The 21,297-nt window shown below is 49.3% G+C and overlaps 1 protein-coding gene and 1 long non-coding RNA gene across 6 annotated transcripts in view; both read right to left on the bottom strand.

Moving 5' to 3' along the window:
* The window catches only part of LOC144671836 (uncharacterized), a 220,503-nt gene that overhangs the window by 126,907 nt on the left and 72,299 nt on the right, over nucleotides 1–21,297 (bottom strand). The gene's annotated exons all lie outside the window — the stretch shown is intronic.
* LOC144671811 (uncharacterized) overlaps nucleotides 1–21,297 on the bottom strand; it is a 54,853-nt gene that overhangs the window by 21,218 nt on the left and 12,338 nt on the right. For all 4 annotated transcript variants that reach the window (XM_078533858.1, XM_078533859.1, XM_078533860.1 and 1 more), the window contains 3 exons: nucleotides 20,645–20,707; nucleotides 10,584–10,918; nucleotides 9,159–9,237 (listed from right to left, as the gene is read on the bottom strand). In XM_078533858.1, the coding sequence (XP_078389984.1) occupies nucleotides 9,159–9,237; nucleotides 10,584–10,918; nucleotides 20,645–20,707 (477 nt within the window). The remainder of the gene's footprint in view (nucleotides 1–9,158; nucleotides 9,238–10,583; nucleotides 10,919–20,644; nucleotides 20,708–21,297) is intronic.

The raw sequence follows: 21,297 nt of genomic DNA, 5'->3' as shown, positions 1-21,297 counted from the left end.
AGCTATTGATGTTGGGGATGGGGAGGGTCAAATGGAAATTTCGAAACAAACATTGATAGAGGCCTGAATATTATGCTCCCCCGTCGGCAGGTTTGTAAGGTGGGAAGTGAGCGTAAAATTCCTCAGAAAGGCTTCCCGCTGGGTTCCCGCCCGCCACGGCCTCTCTGCAATTTTACAATGGGGTGGGCACGGCCTCGAGTGGGTTGCCCGCTTTTGCTCCAATTGAGGCCCTGAAATGGCCGATTATTGACCACTTAAGGGCAGTTTCCCACCCAGCCTCAATTTTTAGGCTGGTGGAAGGAGTTCCCGCCTTCATCAGAAGACCCCCTTTTAACTGCGGGCGGGAACCGCAGGACCTCCCTCCCCGCCCGGCCTCTCCCCCGTCACCCCAAACCCCCACCGTCCATCCCACAGGCCTCCCCTACCTTCCCCGCCCTATGGCTCCCAAAACTCACCTGGTACTGGATCCCTGGGCCTCAGGCTCCGGGGGGGGGGGCTGCCTCAGTGCCAGTCCTATCCACTGTAGCTTCTAGCACTGCAGGGACCAGAGAGCTGCCGGGCAATCAGATTGGCTGTCAGCTCTCTAAGGTGGGGCTTCCTCCTGAGTAAGGGGCAGAAGTCCCGCCTGCAGCCAATTAACGCTGGTTGGAGTGTGATTATGGCTAAGGGGCAGACAGATATGTTCCCCGCCAACTCTTCGGATGGTGGGACAAGAAATCCATCCTAAAATTCCTGGCCAGAGTTTGTTAGGCGAAAGGTTTTAAGGAAAAAACAGTTCGGACCAGTACTCTTATTTAGCAGATTTTACTGTTTTTTCATTCTGGGAGGGTTATGAAACCAAGGCAGTTCAGGCTCGATGGGCCGAACAGCCTCCTCCTGATCCAATATTCAGGACATAAAACTCAGGAACAGGAGTAAGCCGTTCAGCCATTGGGTCGAAATCCTGGCACACCCTCCCTAGACAGCACGATGGGTGTGTACCTACATCACACGGACTGCAGCGGTTCAAGAAGGCAGCTCACCAGCACCTTCTCAAGGGCAATTAGGGATGGGCGATAAATGCTGGCCTTGTCAGCGGCACCCACATCCCGTGAATTAATTTTTTTTAAAAGCCCTTCGAGCCTGCTCTTCTGTCGATTGGATCATGGCTGATCTGACAGTGGTCTCAATTCCGCTTTCCCCTCTGCCCCCCACCATCTCCCCCCCACCCCCCAATAAATCTTCGCTCCCTCGTAGATCAAAAATCTATCTAATTCAGCCTTGAATGGATTTAATGCTCCACTGCTTTCTGGGGGAGCAAATTCCCCCTGAGGGAAAATAAAATTCTTCATCTCTGTCTTAAAAGGGGAGACCTCTTATTCTTAAACTGTGTCCCCTAGTTCTAGCCTCCCCTATTATATTCTACAATTCTCCATTGTGCCGCAACTCTGTTCTTCCCCCATTTAATCTCCTGAGACGAAGTTCTGAATCGCAACCTCTAAGGACAACATTTTCCCCCCTCCGTCATGGAAGTGCGGGAGCGGTCAGCCGGGCTTTTGATCGGCGCCCCCAGTCAGGGGCGCGCCGCCATTTTACCTGGGCAAGCCAATTAAGGCCCGTCCAGCGTGATGTCCGCCAGGAAGCGCTATGCGCTGCCTGTGCGGGCGGGGGAGGGGGTGGATTCCGTCAGCTGGGAGTGAGCTGTTTCGCACACGCGCGCGGTTTGCCTCAGGGAGATTGGCTCACATTTTAAACTGTAAATAAAGTTTAAAAAAAAATTCCCTGCCATGTCCCCTCATGTGGCACTGTCACATGAGTTGGGGCATGTCCATAACTTTTATTTTAAATCATTGTGAGATTTTTAAATTCATAGTGAGGCCAACCCTCGAAACAAGGATGAGGGTTCCTTGCCCGTGGGTGAGGTTTCACGCTTTTTCAGAAGCCCACCAGGGCTCCCGGCCTGCCCGCCAACCTTAAGGTTGGACGGGCAGGTCCATTAATGACTTCAACTACTTTGTTAATGGCCCTAATAGGCCGTTGACAGGTTGGTGGGCGCGCAGCCGACTGGGGTGCTTGCCCGCCGAACTGAACGTTTGAATGACGCGCCATGACATCGGGACACACGCACGCCCGTCGTCACCCCGCGTCAATTTATGTGTCAGCGAGCGGGCCCCACCCCCATTCACCGGCCAGAAGATACAGGCCTAAAAATGAATGGAGCAGATAAACGCTTTACAATGTCTGTGCTCACATATATACTACCCGAACGTGCCCTAAGAGAGCGAGGAGAAAGGGTAGGAGGAATTCCTTCAGCAAAAGGTTGTCGGTGCACGGCATGTTTTGTCACATAGCATGGGAGACAGAGAGCAATGCATCTTTTATGAGGAACAATTATGAATATTTGAATCAAAGGAAGTACAGGGCCATGGGGAGAGTGCAGAGTAGTAGTTAGTTTTAGATTGCTCAAGAACTGGCACAAGGTCAGCCTCCAAAGCTCTTACTGAGAGCTGGTTCCACATATGGCCTGTTAAAGATTACAGCTGCAAGTTACACAAAAATAAAATCTTATCCCTATACGATAACAAAAATCGATAATGCATTGCTGGTCCAGTGAGCTAAATGCAGCCGTACCAACGATTTCTACTTGGGTATAATAAATTGCTTTGACTTACTGTCAAATGCTTGTGAAATGTATCCTCAGGTAGGCTCATGTGGAGGCAACAGGGGTCTCAACCACAGGCTAGAGAGAGCAAGCGGGACCTCTTTGCAGGGGGGTCTGCCGCATCTTGTGGCACTATGGCACTCGGCAAGCCAGCAGCAGACCTTCCCCTGGGATCAGGGACCTCTGGAGGGTGGCCGGGGGGTGGGAGTGGTGCAGAAGTCCCACCTGCCAATCATAGCTTGGCAGCTCTTCGGTACTCAGCAGCGCCACTGGAGAGGCGGTGGCTGCTGCTAGCACTACACCCATCCGAGGCCTCGATTCGAGGAGGGGCCCAGGCAAAGGTTGAGTGATGGCGGGTGGGGGGGGTGTCAGGGGGGCAGGTGCTCTCAGTGAGCAACCCTCCCACCCCAAGTTCCCCGTGCCGGGTTCCTCATCTGATTGACAGCCTTTGAACAAGGGATATCTCCCTGGAAGCCCGCAAGCAAACACAATAGGGTTTGCTTTTTGTGCTCCCTGCATAGAGAGACCCCCCCATCCGCTTCTGGAATAAAACCAGTGTCAGCAGTTGAGGCCCTTAAGTGGGCATTAATTGCCTAATTAAAGGCCTCAATTGGTGGCAAGGCCATCCACAGGCCTTCCCACCACAAGCTTAATCAGGGTGAACACTGGAAGGTAGTGGGGTCTCTACCCGCCACCCTCCCACCTGATTAAATGACCCCCACCAGCACCAAGCAAGCCATGGGGGAGGGGACAAGATTTCGCCCCCTAGTACTTCATCAACAACTTCAAATTCACATGGAACCCACAGGAAGTTATCAATAATTAACCCAAAGGACTTTTCATCTTTGCTAATGGACATCCATTTATCGTGTGAACGTTCATGTATCTTATTTAATCTCCATTAAAATCTGTCTGTTATAGCTTAGCCCACCTGCAGATTGCTTTGATTTGAATGGTGTTGATCTCATCCAAATTAAAAATTCATTTCAAATATAATCCTTACCAATCCATCAACTTTGCTGCCAATGGCCCAAACGTCCGCCAGCCTTCTGACACACCACAGGAGGCTTTGGAACAAAAACTCTGCCCAACCCGAAACAAGGAAGCCTGCGTCAGTGTCTGCAGCCAAGAGCGAGAGTCCTGAAGGCAGAGTTGCCTGCCCCCAGTTCTAGGGTGAAGGACATCGCCTCAGGGCTGGAGATGAACTTGGAGTGAGAGGGGAAGGGTCCAGTTGTCATGGTCCACATGGGTACCTTAAGGACATAGGTAGGACTAAGAAGGAGGTTTGACTAGGGACAAAATTAAAAAACAAAACCACAATCTCTGGAAGACTACCTAAGCCACGAGCAAATTGGCATAGGGTAAATAAGATTAGAGAGTTGAATGCATGGCTCACAGACTGGTGTGGGAGAAATGGGTTTCAATTCATGGGGCACTGGCACCAGTACTGGGAACGAGGGAGCTGTACCATTGCGACAGTCTACCACGTTGGGACCTATGACTGGCAAATTGTATAACTAGGGCTATAGAACCGGCTTTAAGCTAAATAATGTAAATAATGGGGAGGTTCACATGAGGGGAGATTTGGAAAGTTAAAGAGAAAAGACAAGGCAATAGTGCAGGGTAGCGATGCGGGTAATGATAATCAGGGTGTGACAGGAAGGGACAGAACATACAAACATAAGAGTGCACCAGCAAACAGGGTCAGAGTAGGGGAAAAAATGTAAGAAAATAGAATTAAAGGCTCTTTATCTGAATGCATCATTACAAGATGGACGAACTGGTAGCACCAATAGAAATGAATGAGCATGATTTGACAGACATTACAGAGACCTGGTTGCAAAGTGACCACGGCTGGCACCTGAATATTCAAGGATATTTGACATTTCGGAAGGACAGGAAGAAAGGAAAAGGAGATGGGGTGGTTCTGTTCATTAAGGATTAAATCTTATCAAATGGCGGACAGGATCGAGAGGCACAATGGCCTATTCCTGCTCCTATTTCATGTGCTTGTATGTATTTTCATATGTAAATCAGTACAGCAGTCAGAAACGATCTTGGTTCAGAGGATGAAAATGTAGAATCAGTTTGGGTAGGAGGTAAGGAATAGCAGAGGAAAAAAGTCGCTGTGGTTTATATGCCCCTGACAGTAACTGCACTGTAGGATAGAGTATAAATCAAGAAGTAATGGGGCTTGTAAGAAAGATACTGCAATAATTGTGAGAGATTTTAATTTTCATACGTTGGACAACCAAATTGGCAAAAGTAGCCTAGAGGATGAGTTCATAGAGCGTATCTGGGACAATTTCTTAGAACAATATGTTCTGGAACCAACCCGGGAACAGGCTTTTCCAGACCTGGTAATGTGTAATGAGACAGGATTAATTAATGACCTAATAGTAAAGGATCCTCTAGGTAAGAGTGATCAAAACATGATAGAATTTCAATTCAGTTTGAGGATGAGAAATTTGGATCTGAAACTAGTGTCTGAAACTTAAATAAATACAATATTCAAGTGTATGAAGACAGAGTTGGCTAAAGCGGAACAGGAAAATAGCTTAAAACATAAGGCAGTAGAGAAGCAGTGGCAGACATTTAAGGAGATACAGGTACCGGACCCCGTATCCGGGAAACTTAGGACCGAACTTGTACCAGTTACAGGGATTTTCTGGATTTTGGGTCCTGAGTTTGGGGGTGGGGGGGTAGGAAAGCTTAAAGCTGGGCTGGTTTCTCCGCTGAGCTGGACTCAGCCGGGAAGGGGAAACGAGGGGATGAAGGGCAGACCTGGCCAGCTTCTACCCTTAATCCCGGACCCAAAGAGCAGAGGATCAACGCGCTGCAACCCGGATACGATGGACAGCAATGTCGAATGGGGATTGTAGCTTCCAGGGCAGGACCTGGTTTTTCGATGCCGGATAAGGGGTCCGGTACCCGTATTTCATAATTCTCAATAAAGATATATTACACTGAGAAAGAAAGATGCTACAAGAAGGATGCACCATCCGTGGCTAACTAGGGAAGTTAAGGATGGTATCAAACTGAAAAAAAGATATACAATGCTGCAAAGATTACTGGTGACCCAGAAAATTTTCAAAATTAGCAAAGGATGACTAAAAAATAATAGTGAGGAACTGGAGAATGAGAGAAAACCAGCAAGAAATATAAAAGCAAAGCTTCTATACTTAGCTGAAAAGGAAGAGAGTAGATAAAGTAAGCACTGGTCCCTTAAACGGTGAGACTGTGGAATTATAATGGGAAACAGGAAACGGCAGATTTTGAACAAATATTTTGTCTTCACAGTAGAAGGCACAGAAAGCATCCCAAGAACAGTAAAAAATCAAGAGGCAAAAGGGAGGGAGGAACTTAAGACAATCACAATCACTGGAGAAAAAGTGAAAAAGTACTAGGAAGACTAATGGGACTAAAGGCTGACAAGTCCTCTGGACTTTATGGCCTGCATCCTAAGGTCTTAAAGATAGAGATAGTGGGTGCATTAGTTGTAATCTTCCAAAATTCCCTAAACTCTGGAAAGGTAGCAGCGAGTTGGATAAATATAACACCATTATTCAAGCAAGGAGGGAGATGGAAAATAGGAAAGTATAGGCCAGTTAGTCTAACATCTGTCATTGGGAAAACACTAGACTCCATTATTAAAGAGGTAGTAGTAGGATATTTTTTTAAAAAAATACAATCAGGCAGAGTCAATATGGTTTTGTGAAAGAGAAATCATGTTGACAAAATTATTAGAGTTCTTTAAGGGTGTAACAAGAAGGGTGGATAAAGGGGAACCAGTAGCTGAAGTGTATTTGGATTTACAAAAGGCATCAGTAAGATGTTGCATAAAAGACAAGGGATCATGGTGTTGGGGGTGATATATTAGCAAGGAGACAGAATTGGCTAACTAACAGGAAACAGACAGTTGGGATAAATGGGTTAGAGGTTGGCAAACTGTAACTAGTGGAGTGCCACAGGGATCAGTGCTGGGACCTCAAGTATTTATAATCTAGATTAATGGCTTAGATCAAAGGACAGACTGCACTGTAGCCAAATTTGCTGATGATACAAAGATACGTAGGAAAGCAAGTTGTGAGGAGGGTACGAAGTGTCTGCAAAGTGATAAAAATAGGTTAAGTTGGCAGCCAAGAATTCTGCAGATGGAGTATAATGTAGGAAAATGTGAGGTTGTCCACTTTGACAGGAAGAATAGAAAAGCAGAATATTATTTAAATGGAGAGAGAGCTCAGAATGCTGCAGTACAGAGGGATCTGAGTGTATTTGCGCATGAATCACAAAAGGTTAGCATGTAGGTACAACAAGTAATTAGGAAGGCAATTGGAATGTCAGCCTTTATTGCAAGGGGGATGGAGTATAAAAGTAGGGAAGTCTTGCTACAACTGTACAAAGCATTGGTGAGACTGCACCTGGAGTAGTGAACAATTTTGGTCTTCTTCCTTAAGAGGGATATACTTGCATTGGAAGCTGTTCAGAAAAGGTTCACTTGGCTGATTCCTGGGATGAAGGGATTGTCTTATGAGGAAAGGTTGAGCAGGTTGGGCCTATACTCATTGGAGTTTAGAAGAACGAAAGGTGATCTTAGTGAAACAAAAGATTCTGAGGGGGCTTGACAGGGTAGATGCTGAGAGGATGTTTCCTCTCGTGGGGGAATCTGGAACTAGGGGTGACAGTGACGGAGATGAAGAGCAATTTCTTCTCTCAGCGGGTTGTTTGTATTTGGAATTCTCTTCCGCAGAGAGTACTGGAGGCTGGGTCATTGAATATATTCAAGGCTGAGTTAGACAGATTTTTGATCGACAAGGGTGTTAAGGATTGTGGGGAAGGCAGGAAAGTGGAGCAAAGGCCAAAATCAGATCAGCCATGATCTTATTGAATGGCGGAGCAGGCTCGATGGATCAAATAGCCTACTGCTGCTCCTATTTCTTATGATCTTATGGGTATAGCCAGAAGAGTGGACTCCCAGACCTGGAGTTTCCTCAGCCCTGGCTGGTATATCAATTGACACCTACCTATGGGTTCAGATCTCGGACCTGAAGAGGATCCCCAAATACCTTTATTATTATAATAAAGGGGGCCATTGGAGGTTCCAGTTGCCCTCTCCTCATGGAATTAGCCAGTGCTGCATTCCACTGCCCCCTCCTAGCAAGCACTTAAGGTGAGTGCAAAATGACGTGGACGCTGACTCATGAAGGAATCTTTCAACCCCAGATAGTTCAGCAAGGTTAAGCAGCGGAAGCTTGGCGTGGACATGCCCTGGCACTTATGCTAAGGTTTTGGACACACAGATATTTGTCTGCAACATACTTGAGCGATGCTCAGTGGTCACAAAATATAACATGTCAATTGTATAAATTAAGGTTAAGTATATACAGGTGGAGGGCATTGATTGGATGATGACTTGAGCACATATGAAGAGACACTGGCCCCAATCTCCTGATCTTTGGTCACCCGGTGCGGAGGGGTGTGGGAAGGGAGGAGGACCTCCTCGTAAACCTGCTCCTGGGCCTGGCCAAGGTGGCCATCAATAGGTCCAGGCAGCGGGCAGTAGAGGGGGTCATCTGAACTGAATGTCTGCCCCTCTACCACGGCTATGTTCGCGGCCCTGGAGAGGGAGCACGCGGTGTCCACCGGTGCACTCGAAGCCTTCCGCACACCAGGGGCTGTGGTGCATCAACAACTCCGGGAATAATATTTTGGTTTAGTTAGTTAAGTTTCCTTTGATGTTTTGATTTTTGTTACATTGTCCCACCTGGGGCTGTCACCCCACCCCTCATTTATTGATTTTTGTTTAATTCATTGATTTTTGTTTTACTAAGAGTATAAAGAGACACTTAGTCAGCGGGTCGTGGAGGGGGTCATCAGAACCAACTGTCTGCCCCTCTTCCCCGGCTACCTTGGCACCCAGGTGTCCCTGGAGAGGGAGCATGCGGCGTCCGCCAGTACATTTGAGGCCTTCTGCAACTGGATGGGCACCACAGGGACTGGAGTGCATCGTCAGCCCCAGGAACACCATTTTAATTTAAGTTTCCTTTGAAGGTTTTCTTTTTGTTACAGTGCCCCTTTAAGAGGCTGTCACCCCTGACAATTGTTAGTTAGGTTTTTTTTTGGTTTATGAGTTTTCAAAAGAGCATATAAAGAGACACTTATTGACACTGATGTGGGGGGTTAGAGTTAGGAACTATACACTTGTAATCTTTCACTCTGTGAATAAATCGAAAACTGAGTAAAGATTGACTTTACTGGTCTCCTATTTCACCAACTGGCTGCCAAGAGTTTAACACAACATACCTCTGTCATTAATTAAGTGAACAGTGGGGGCATCTTTCAAGTCCATGCTGCAGGTGGAGTGCCTCACATACTGGAAGGACAAATTAGGATTCTAGATGCGTACTGCCCACGATTTACCTGCTGCCGTCTATGTACCTGTGAGGGCTGACTAACAATTACAACATTGTTTGGCGAAGACCCAACAAAACCCTAATCATATGTCTAGGTACCGTACCTAAGCATTCCTCTAGAGACTTGTCTATGACAGATTGGAAGAGCTTTTCATACTGACTGTCACTGAGTGTTGGGATTGCCTGAAAAGACAAGGAAAGGCAACACTTTAACAAAAAAAATCAAAAGGAAATACTCCACAAGTTTACAAGTAATTATTACTGAGCTGCTATGCAAGAAATGTTGACAGTAAAATTATTTTGTGCATTATGAGTGAATAAATGTTTAATAACATAAATATGAAATTATGTCTGCTTTTATAACAGAGATATTAACTACTTACTGTAAACAGGCTGTTAAAACGGAAGATAAAAGAATTTGGTAATGTGTTTGTACACCTTTGCTGCACTGCGCAGTCTCAAAACGTATGTTTTTTCCAGTGTGAGACTGTATGCCACTGAGCTCTTCTCGTACTTTGACGAACTCCACCCTGCCTCTGCTCATACACCATTCACTATCTCCTTTTCTTCCCTTTGACACTGAACTCCCACCAAACTCCCACTTTCTCCCTCACACCAAACTCCCACCTTCTCTTCTTGGCATCGAACATAAGTCTTCCTTTCTTAGACTTAAAAACATTCGATCAAGCGGGACTTGCCAAACCTCCGAGAGTGTCTCGCCGTCGCCAGGAATTAAGCAATCTCCCGGATATCTTTGGAAACAACTCAAAAGAGAAAAATCGTGCGGAGTGTTAAAAAGAAATGTCAGAGGTGAGGAAAGGGGGCTGTTTGACTGACGGTCAAGAATCATCCAACTAAGTATCAAACAGTCTAGCTGGGGTTTTCCGACCCCACCCACAGCTGGGATTTTCCGATGCGCCAAAATTAGGCCGATGGGACTTTTGGCCGGCTCTCCAAATTTTCCACCCCCGTCCACGTCGGGTCCCGCCCAGAAAATCCCAGCCTCTGTTTGCTTTCCTGCTGGTGTGGGGAAGCAGGTTTGTCGCAAGGATGCCATGTCAGGTGAGCAACAGGAGGAGCAGGGAGTGATTGGAGGCAGGCTGTCCCATGATGAAGCCTCCGGGAATATGTCCAACCGGAGTTGGCAACCGTAACCCAGGTTGGTCTCTAAGTCACTACGTCTGTCTCCTGAAATGGAGTCGTGCATGATTAGTGACAGTCATTTGGTTTTAAATTTAGTTCAAACAGGTTCCTATCTATATTAAGAGAGCAGGCAGGGGAGTTGAAAGTGAACTCATTAAACTTTCACATGCAGTGTGATTTCAAGGTCTTCTCACTTCCCACACCCACTCGCCCCCGGAGTAGGCTTCATACCCTTTTCCATTTTTACCATCAGAGATTTTTGGCACTTCCTCTAGCTGACCGTTCCGCAAATATGATTATATGTCAATTTTCTAATTCGAACCTGACATACGTAATCCAGAGCATGTTACGGAAGTATGTGCAGGTGGCTTATTTCAGATCCACACCTTATTTGTTTCAGTTATGCCTTCGATGCACTTGGTTTTGCGTTTAACCTTCTCTTCGTCGCTGATTTTTCCTGGTTTCGTTACGCAGCCCTCATCGAGATATGCCTTGCTTTGTCTCTTTTCTAACACGGCTTTCTTTTTCTTCAGTGTATAGCTTTTCTGCCCTCTCTTTTCCACATCTGGATGTGTGCCTTCTGTGCTGTCCCCATTCTGACCCTCGATTACAGCAGAGGAGTTCTCACAAAGCACCTCTTTCCTCTTCTTCGGTTTCAGGATCTTGTCCTTCCCACCAGCAGCTGCAAAGCTCGTGCCTCTCTTCATGTTCCTCTCGATACCTGAACATTAAAAGATCTTTTTTGTGACAAGGCAGATTTCACTTCCCTGAGCTCTTTCTTTAACAGTTCTGCGCACAGTGTGACAGAAAAACGTGTTGCGCTCTTGAGTCCCAAAGTACCGCTCCATGGATTAACAGCACCCAGACTCCCCCACATGCTGTGCTCCTGATCTGTACCACACCATCTTGGATGGCACAACGCAGAAAACAAGCATTTCCACATAACGAAGGGAGGAAAATTGGAAGGTAAGGAATTGAAATGGGTGGTTTCACATGGGATGTTCAACATATGGCCCAACCATTATTCAGCTCCGGTGACCTCATCAGAACTAAGAATGTTGGACAGAGGGTATAGCATGTGGCCAATGTAATAACACCCCATCTTGCACCACCAGCCAAGACAAACTCCTGTCCCTATTTATGTTCATTTATTAACTAATTTTATCTAATATTATATATGAAGTAGCACATAAAAAGCGGATGAACTAACACTAATCTTACATCAAGTAACAGAGTAATTGATTTGATGTTGTAAGCATCAGTTTAACAAGAACTCTTTTGGAAAAACATTGAACTGTAATAAAGAAAATGTAATTAATATTGTACTTAATTTTAAATGAGTATGTTTTGTTTCTTTGTTGGTTTGAGGTTAATGGCAAAAGAAGCAATGGTGACATGAGGAAAAACCTTTTCACACAGCGAATGGTTAGGATCTGAAATGAACTCCCTGAGAGTCTGTTGGAGGCAGATTCAATTGTGACTTTCAAAAGGAAATTGGATAATGATCCGAAGAGGTAAATTTTGCAGGGCTTTGAAGAAAAGACGGGGGGGAGCGGGACTAGCTGATTTGCTCTTGCAGTGAGCCAGCATGGATAAAATGGGCCAAATGTCCTCCTTCTGTCCTGTAACTATCCTATGATTTTTAACACAGGAGACCAGTGTCCAAATGGCCTAGTGGCTAGGTGTCTCTCCTGAGGTGGTACTTACTGAAGATACAAGCCAAAAGGTTCCGAGTTCGATTTCTGGTGTGTGGCAAGTTAGCTGACCATAGCCACAGTTGCAGTTTGGGGCTACTGTTCATTAGTCTCAGTGTTCCAGGATAGGGACAGGGAATAAAAATTAACTCAGATTCTGACTGTTGGTTGAAATCCAATGTTTCACGCGGGTGGTGAGGAATGGATACTGGAGCCAGCTACTGGAGGGTTGGCAATGGCAAAGTCAGAACCTTCAGGAAAAAGGGATGGGAAATTGCAAGGCGTGAAACTAAACAGAAGTGCTCAGGGATGAGGATGCCTGAACTAACATCGGTTATTAATCTGGGGCATACGTCAGCAATTTTGTCATTCCAACTAGGCGCAGCAGTAAAGCCGTAATTACAAAAAAAAAAGGCAAGTTGTGTCTGAGGTTAAATGCAAATAATCTGGGAAACAATCTTGAACCGGCCTCAAACCCAACCACTTCTGGGTTTGAAGGAGGCAGGGCCAGGTGGGGTGGTTGGGGCGGGGGGGTGGAGGCGGGGAGTAAGAGTTGGTTATTTAAATATGATAATAAGGCTGCATGCCTCATATTAATTGTTTTTAGCCACAGCACCTTCTCCTCAATGCAGAGAAAACCGTACTGTGGTCAGTGAATAGACAATACTGAATAGCAAGAAGTACCAGTAAATCACTGTGCCCTTGGAAAGTTCTTACCCAGCAGCGTAAATTTCAAAAAGGTACAAATAAAAAGACTTGCTCTGTAAATCTGCACACCTGGTTTTAATCCTTGATAATACCTCGTTCAGCACAATACTATCCTTCATACCTCCTTTGCAAAGTAACTGTTTCTCCTCTTTAATTTGTAATATTTGAGAGTTTGATGTGGGACAATTTAGCAAAGTAGGACTGCATATCATTTAGAGGGCGTTTGATTTTTATTTGAAATTATTTGTGCATTTAGCTACATAAAACACTTTGGGTGGAATTTTCCATGCCCATTGGTGTCGGGCGTCATGGTGGGTGTGACCAGACAATATGGCGGGAAGGCCAAAAATCAGTTTCATGCCGTCGTGAAACCAGTTTGCAATCGTCCGCGAAGCTACGTTTCCCGCTGCCACACGTTGGGAGCTTGAGTGTTTTAAACATCCACATATTATTATAGGCTCAGCTCGCCAGAATCATCCCCCCACATTTACCACCCACATCGGTGGGAAAACACGCCGGTGCAGAACATGTCTTGACAAGTGTGACATGCGGAAGTCGGGACTTACTGTCAGGGCCTTGCTCGCATAGCGAACATCCAAGGAGCAGAAGATGCTGCTGGGGCCCGACAGCAACAGGACCCTGGAGGAACACGTACATCGCATGCTGGGTGGATTCTCATGGACATGGCTCCGCTGTGAAGCAGCTCACGGAAGGCTGAAGGTCACCACTGAGGGTCTGCTTTGGGACTTCGGTGTCTTGGCCATGGTGTGCAATGGACTATCGTCAAGGGGGTGGGAGAGGAAGGTGTAGATTTTACTGGAAGAGGAAGGTGTACTGGCAGGGAGTGGGGGGAGGGGGAGAGGAAGGTCTCAGTTTGACTGGGAGAGGAAAATGTGTCAGGGGGTGTGAGGTTGGGAGGGGGGAACGGAGCTGTCAGGCGGGGCTGAGGTTGGGAATGGGGGGGGGTGAGGAAAGTGTAACGAGGGAGAATACGGCAGCTGGGGAGGTAGGTGTAAGGGGATAGGAAGGTGCAAGGGAAGGAGCTTGGAGGAGGGAAGGAGTTCAGAAGCGGGAAGGAGTTGGGGGCGAGGGTAGGGTGGTGGGTGTGGAAGTAATCCAGAGAGAGGAAGGAGTTCAGAGGGAGGAAGGAATCCGGTGGGGAGGAAGGATTCCGGTGGGGAGGAAGGATTCCGGTGGGGAGGAAGGATTCCGGTGGGGAGGAAAGATTCCGGTGGGGAGGAAAGATTCCGGTGGGGAGGAAGGATTCCGGTGGGAAGGAAGGATTCAGTGGGGAGGAAGGATTCCGGTGGGGAGGAAAGATTCCGGTGGGGAGGAAAGATTCCGGTGGGGAGGAAGGATTCCAGTGGGGAGGAAGGAGTCAGGGATGGGGGGAAGAAGTCAGGTGGGGAGCAAGGAGTCCGGTGGGGAGGAAGGATTCCGGTGGGGAGGAAGGAGTCCGGGATGGGGGGAAGGATTCCGGTGGGGAGGAAGGAGTCCGGTGGGGAGGAAGGGGTCCGGTGGGGAGGAAGGGGTCCAGTGGGCAGGAAGGATTCCGATGGGGAGGAAGGGGTCCAGTGGGGGGGAAGGAGTCCGGTGGGGAGGAAGGATTCCGGTGGTGGGGGGAGGATTCCGATAGGGAGGAAGGAGTCCGGTGGGGAGGAAGGAGTCCGGGATGGGGGGAAGGATTCCGGTGGGGAGGAAGGAGTCCGGTGGGGAGGAAGGGGTCCGGTGGGGAGGAAGGGGTCCGGTGGGGAGGAAGGGGTCCAGTGGGCAGGAAGGATTCCGATGGGGAGGAAGGGGTCCAGTGGGGGGGAAGGAGTCCGGTGGGGAGGAAGGATTCCGGTGGGGGGGGGAGGATTCCGATAGGGAGGAAGGAGTCCGGTGGGGAGGAAGGAGTCCGGTGGGGAGGAAGGAGTCCGGTGGGGGGGAAGGATTCCGGTGGGGGGGGAAGGATTCCGGTGGCGGGGGAAGGATTCCGGTGGGGGGGGAAGGATTCCGGTGGCGGGGGGGAAGGAGTCCGGTGGGGGGGGAAGGATTCCGGTGGGGGGGGAAGGATTCCGGTGGCGGGGGGGAAGGAGTCCGGTGGGGGGGGAAGGATTCCGGTGGCGGGGGAAGGAGTCCGGTGGGCGGGAAGGATTCCGGTAGCGGGGGGGAAGGAGTCCGGTGGGGGGGGAAGGATTCCGGTGGGGGTGGGAAGGATTCCGGTGGGGAGGAAGGAGTGCGGTGGGGGGGGAAAGATTCCGGTGGGGGGGGGGAAGGATTCCGGTGGCGGGGGAAGGAGTCAGGTGGGGAGGGAGGAGTCAGGGATGGGGGGAAGGGGTCCGGAGGGAGAAAGGAGTCCGGGGGACGAAGGAGTAAGGGGGAGGTAGGAATATCCAGGTGAACATGCAAGAGAGGAGCCTGTGAAGTCGATGATTGCCTCCTTAGGAGTGAAATGAGGGTGGGGGTGGTCGGAGGGAATGGTGAGAATGAGCGAGGGCAGAGTGAGCCAGTAGGGTGGGAGGGTGGGGGTATGATGGTATCAGTAGAAGGTACAGTGAGGGTGGTTGGTAGGTCTCAGATGCAGACACAGACCCTATGGGTGGGAAGGAGGAGGTCAGGGAGGTCAATGTGGGTGGGGGTGGGATTTTAGGGAAGGTAGGGAACGTGCACTTTCACCTGGACATCCCCGAAAGAAAAGGGTACTGGCTGGTAGGTGACAGTGGGGAGGTGGAAAGTGGTGCCGAGGGGTCGACAATGATGTGGGAAACGACATGGGTGACTGGGGGAGGGGAAAGAACAGGGCAGCTAAAGACAAATTTTACACGCACCACGCTTCTAAAACCGCAAGTGAAAGGAAACTCGCGTTGGACGGGAACAGGCGCTGCATATGGGAGTGTGATCAGTGGGTGGGCGGAGATGCAGGTCGGCTCAGATGGACAACTGAATGAGAACCCCAGCAGGCAGCACTGAAAATGCTCAGGACAGTGAGATGAGTGTGGTTCGGGAAGGATCCACGTGCATGGGAGTGTGCTTGCACGAAGCTCCGAAAGGCGCTGCCAAACACACACACACACACACACACACACACACACAGCCTCACACACCACACACACACACACAGCCTCACACACCACACACACACACACACACACAGCCTCACACACACACACACACACACACACAGCCTCACACACACACACACACACACACACAGCCTCACACACACACACACAGCCTCACACACACACAGCCTCACACACACACCACACACAGCCTCACACACACACACACACACACAGCCTCACACACACACACACAGCCTCACACACACCACACACAGCCTCACACACACTCCACACACACAGCCTCACACACACCACACACAGCCTCACACACACCACACACACAGCCTCACACACACACACACACACACACACACACACAGCCTCACACACACCACACACAGCCTCTCACACACACACACACACACACACACAGCCTCACACACACCACACACAGCCTCTCACACACACACACACACACACACACACAGCCTCTCACACACACACCACACACAGCCTCACACACACACACACACAGCCTCACACACACACACACAGCCTCACACACACACACACAGCCTCACACACACACACAGCCTCACACACACACCACACACAGCCTCACACACACTCCACACACACAGCCTCACACACACCACACACACAGCCTCACACACACCACACACACAGCCTCACACACACACACACACACACACACAGTCTCACACACACACACACACACACACACACAGCCTCACACACACCACACACAGCCTCACACACACACCACACACAGCCTCACACACACCACACACACAGCCTCACACACACCACACACACAGCCTCACACACACCACACACACAGCCTCACACACACACACACACACACACACAGCCTCACACACACACACACAATCCAGAGTCACTCGTGGTCCAGCTGCATGCACCTGAACTGTTAATGCGGGGGGGGATGCAGTGGGAGGACTCGCGAAGCCTGTCAATGAAGCTGAAAGACACCATTACACATTATTCAGTGAAAGAGAATATATTTTCAGATTATAAAGTGACAAAATCTGTTCACCCGTGCAACCACTTGTGATCAATATTTCTTAACTTTTCCAGGCCTAACACTTCTGGGTGCTGCCCTGACATCCACAGCAGGGGTGGAGGCAGTCTGTACAATGGCTGGCCCTGTTGCCTCTGATGACTTCGGCTTGGGTCCTCTGGAGAGCCAAGGCCTTAGGGGCAAAGCCAGTTTGGCTTTGGCTGTCCTCCTGTGGGCCAGCTGCTCCCTCCACGGTGACAGAGGATGAGGTTGGGGGGGGGTCACAGGCAAAGGGGGCTTGGAGGGAGAGGACGGTCTCTGAGATCCCTGAGTGGATGACCCAGGGGTGTCCAGCTGCCGCTCTTCCTTCCCTTTGGGTGCCCGAGGGACCTTGCCTGACTCCTTGAGGGGAAGGAGCACCTGGAGGGACGTTGAGGTGCCCCGTCTCCCTCTCACATTGCCATGAAGGAAATCACCCATGACTACCGCAATGGAGTGCAGCTCTCCGTGCATCTCCGCATTCTACTGGACCAGGGTCTCCATGGCGTCCCCCATCCTTCCCATAGAGACCACCATACACACACATGTGGGCACCACTTCATCAGAGCAGGCGGACGCACTCCTCCAACTCGCATGCCATTCTGTTGAGGGCTTCCAACTGCTCTGCATGATGTTCCCCTGCCTTCTGCTGACTCTCCACAATGAGTTGGAAGGCTGAATGCAGAGGCTCATCATCTGACGCGGACCTCAGATGCCTCTTTCCCAGCATTCCTCTGAGTGTCAGGGAGTTCGGCTGAACCTGTCTCCTCCTGCTGCAGACACGTGTCCCAGACTGTGAAACTGAGCCTGCTGTAGATCTAGGTCCCACCGAGGCGTGTGCCTGCGCTGGTGGAGGGTGGAGGTAAGTACTGTGACAGGTCTTCCAGGCTGCTTATTTCAACTCTTCAAAGGAGGAGGTGTCCTCTTGGCTGGAGGCGAGGACCTGGATGGAGCTGAGGGACTGGCTGGCTGAGGGTGTCGGTCGCTTGGCAGAGCTCCCTGTGAACCAAAGTAGAGATAATTAGTGCATGGCAGCAAAGTCAAAAGCAGGAGAGAGGGATGATGTGGTGCAGGATCCTCACATATTTGTTCACCGCCGACCTCACCATTGCCGCAGGCAGGGTCCACGTCCTCATCAGTCAGTACGATGGCAGGCTCCTCAAAGTGAGTGAGGGGCCTAATGTGAGCCACTCCACTCTCGGTCTAGGATCTCTCCCTGCTGTTGTCAGCCAGCTTCTCCTGCGTGAAAACAGATGGAGAGAGTGTATGCAGGACACATGGCACTGCATGGAATGTCTGTGTGGTGAGCAGAGCCATGGACGGGTTGAGGATGCAAGCTCAGGAGGGTATGTGCCTGATGGAGACTTGAGGGTGTGTGTGAGAGTTAGTGGTGTTGTCCCTTGAGGTGTGAGATCCCTGTGGATGTGTGATGGGTTTGGGAGTGTGTGAGTCGAGAGTGATGAGAAGAGTGACTTACCCTGGCGGAACAGAGGAAATCCTTCATCTTCTTTCGGCACTGGGTAGCTATCCTCTTTTGCAGGGCGTTGGCGCTGAACACCATTGCCACCACCTCCCATGCTGGATTTGTCACCTTGCTTGATGGCCTTCAACCAGAGTGGGGGTAGAGGACATCACGGCGGGCTTCCACTGCGCCCAAAAGGAATTCCAGGGACGCGTCACTGAATCAGGGGAGGGGGCTGCAGTCTCCTTGCTTTTCAGGGCCATGTCTCCTGTGCAGCAGTCCTAGGCTGGAAGAACTGAGAGGTGTGCACACAGCTGCACTTTAAATGTGGCACTCGGCATGAGGAAGTGGCGAGGTGACTGCGTGGCGGGCAAATCGGAGGCCACCCGCCAGCAGGACGGTGTGTTTGCCGGGAATGCATGATTAATGAGGCAGGGTTGGGACGATACAGCGTGAAAAGCCGCCACTGCGGCCAGCGGGTAACACGTCCTTTATCCCCGTCCACTACCGCCCTTTGGAATGCTGTACGTTTATTTAAGAGTTATTTAGTGATCGAGATAGTGCAGTCTCAGACGAGATTTTGCTGTATCTCCCACGTCTCTCATGCGTGTTGTCTGAAATAATGTGCTTCTTCCCCCCGCCCGCCTCCTGCAGACACTGATTCTCACTGCAGTCCTGTTAAAGAGGCGATGGCAGCTGGCATTCCTTCCCCATGGGTGAACGGGCATAAACGCTGGAGGCAGGATTTTCCTGGGCTGATGGGGGTGGGAACGGAGGCAGGCGGGCAAGTAATTTCACGCAGCTAGACTCCTCCTTACCGGCACCACCCCCACGCCCCAAGCATTTTGGGGAAACTCTTTCGAGTTATCAACAGTCACAGATTGCAACTCTTTCGAGTACAATCACAGTTCTTGGTTTTCCGGGAGTGGGACATGAACCCACAACCCTCTGATTCAAAGGCGAGGGTGCTATCAACTGAGCCACAGCTGACACCTCAAGCATTTTGGGGAAGGTGAAATTGGGGTGAAAAGGCTACCCGCCCACATGTAGTATGTAGCTAGTTAAGGTAATTAACTGTCCAATAAGGCCAATAATCAGATCGAGGCTGACCATGGGCCCCAAAAGCATCGGGAACATGGCAGCTGCTTGGAGGCAGCCTTCTGGCAGTAGACTGGACATCCAGAGCTCCAGGATATCTTTGAAGCCACCCCCTCACCTACCTGGTTATAGCTGCAGCCTTCGGCTGCCCTTAGAAGGGTTTCCCCTCCATTGTGGTGTTCCTGCAGCTACTTTCTTGTTCAAATCTTTTAAAAATACAGAGAGGGTCAAGCCTCAAGTTGGAGGCATCCTCTCTCTCTCCCTCCCTTACCTGCAGCAGCGGGCTTCAGCTTCTTCCATGCTGGAGGGCCTCCTACTGCCTCTCCAGCTTCAAGGGGCCAGCTGCTGTCCCTAATTGGACAGTGGGCGTCCATTGGCCAATAAAGGCAAGCTCAATGTCGGATATACCGACGCAGTGCAAGTCGGGACTCCCGACCTATTGACCCCGACATCAGGGTCCCCAAACCGAAACGTAAAATTCTGCCCTGGGTGTCACTGGGCTATTTTCCCAATGGGGACACCAGAGCCAAGCCTGATGCTGTCCTTATCCATACACGCTTTCCAGCCAGAGTAACTGGTTAATGATCAAGAGTGAAAGCTAGACCAGGGTGCTGAGGCCATTTGCAATGGCACCAGCAGCACACTGGCTGAAGACAGCTAACATACACCAAGAACCTTCCCGGCTGCTACCCAAGACACTAGCTTTACCTGAGGCATCGAAACAGAAAGTATTTCTTCAAAGTAACTTTTCCTTGCTCCCGGTTTTTTGCAAGTTCACCTTAAGATGCCAAAGGTGTTCCTCAGCAACTAACAGCAAGATGATCTGATTTTAGCCAGGCCGTCAGTGGCACTTTCCAACAAGGACAGAGGAACCTCAGACTGGATGTGCCTGGCTGGATCCCCAGCCCAGAAATGCGCAATTCCTGGCAGCTACCCCAGCAGCGGCAGAGATGTGACAGTAGGGCCACCTGGCCACTGGGAGGGGAGTGTCACAACACCTAGGGCTGAGGGAACCAAAAGCAGGAAAGGAAAACACATTTAAAAACAGGGCGCATAAATAAAGTGAAAACAATGTCCTTGGAATTGTGCTTTTCTTTGCAATTCCTCGGCTTATTATTTCAAATGAAGCATTAACCAAGCAGTTAACACTCCATTAAACGCCAGCAAAAGGAATCTAATGCAATTGTGGAAATCGCCGCGCAGTGTTAATTTCAAAGGCTTTACCTTAAAGCTGCTACACAACCAAGATTTATTCAGGCATAATTCTTGTGAAAATGTCAAAGGCCCCTTTTTCTCAACAATTATAGGAGTGTTTGGCACCTCTGCGTGTATAGGGAGGTACCTATGTACAACCTACCATTGCTCGCTGTAGTCACTTCAAATGCACCACGACTGTCAGCGCAGCACAATTTCCTCAGCTCTAGAAAAAAGTTAAGTACACAAAATGAAAACCAATTAAAGAGCGCGACCACAGATACCTTGTGGGAGCACCAGCTTGATTCAAGACTACTGCCAATGATTGCAAGACAGGCTATGTAATCAGTTTTTACACTGCTACTGGTGTTCCCTCTATCCCATCAAAATGAGTTTTACAAATCAACCCAATTAATGCTGAAGTTACACACATCAAAGAAAACTTTAAAATCCTTCCACACATTTTATTTGCTAACATGAAGTACTATTTATTTTCTATATCAGTGCCACTGGGAAGAAGTGTTTTGATGGTTTCTGCATAGTGACAACTTTTTGGACGTGTTTCATGGTTTTGTTGAGGAAATCTCTACAAACACACAGCGGCCAGAGCAGCTGTGCGCCAATCAAAAGGACATATGTGAACTCTCTTAAATATTGTACTTATTTAGTGCCAGGTTTTAGACAATATTATTGCAGTTAATTCTACAAGTGATGATGCCTGAGACCCCAGGGATAAATATTTCACACGTACTTATTCTTGTAACTGCAGCAATAATATGCATATTTATACAGTTGATATGTCAGGAGCCACCCTTT

This window comes from Cetorhinus maximus, chromosome 34 (assembly GCF_964194155.1).
Source record: "Cetorhinus maximus chromosome 34, sCetMax3.hap1.1, whole genome shotgun sequence".
Lineage (NCBI taxonomy): Eukaryota > Metazoa > Chordata > Chondrichthyes > Lamniformes > Cetorhinidae > Cetorhinus > Cetorhinus maximus.
The sequence above is the reverse complement of the archived record's forward strand: the minus strand, read 5'-3'. Positions and strand labels throughout refer to the sequence as shown.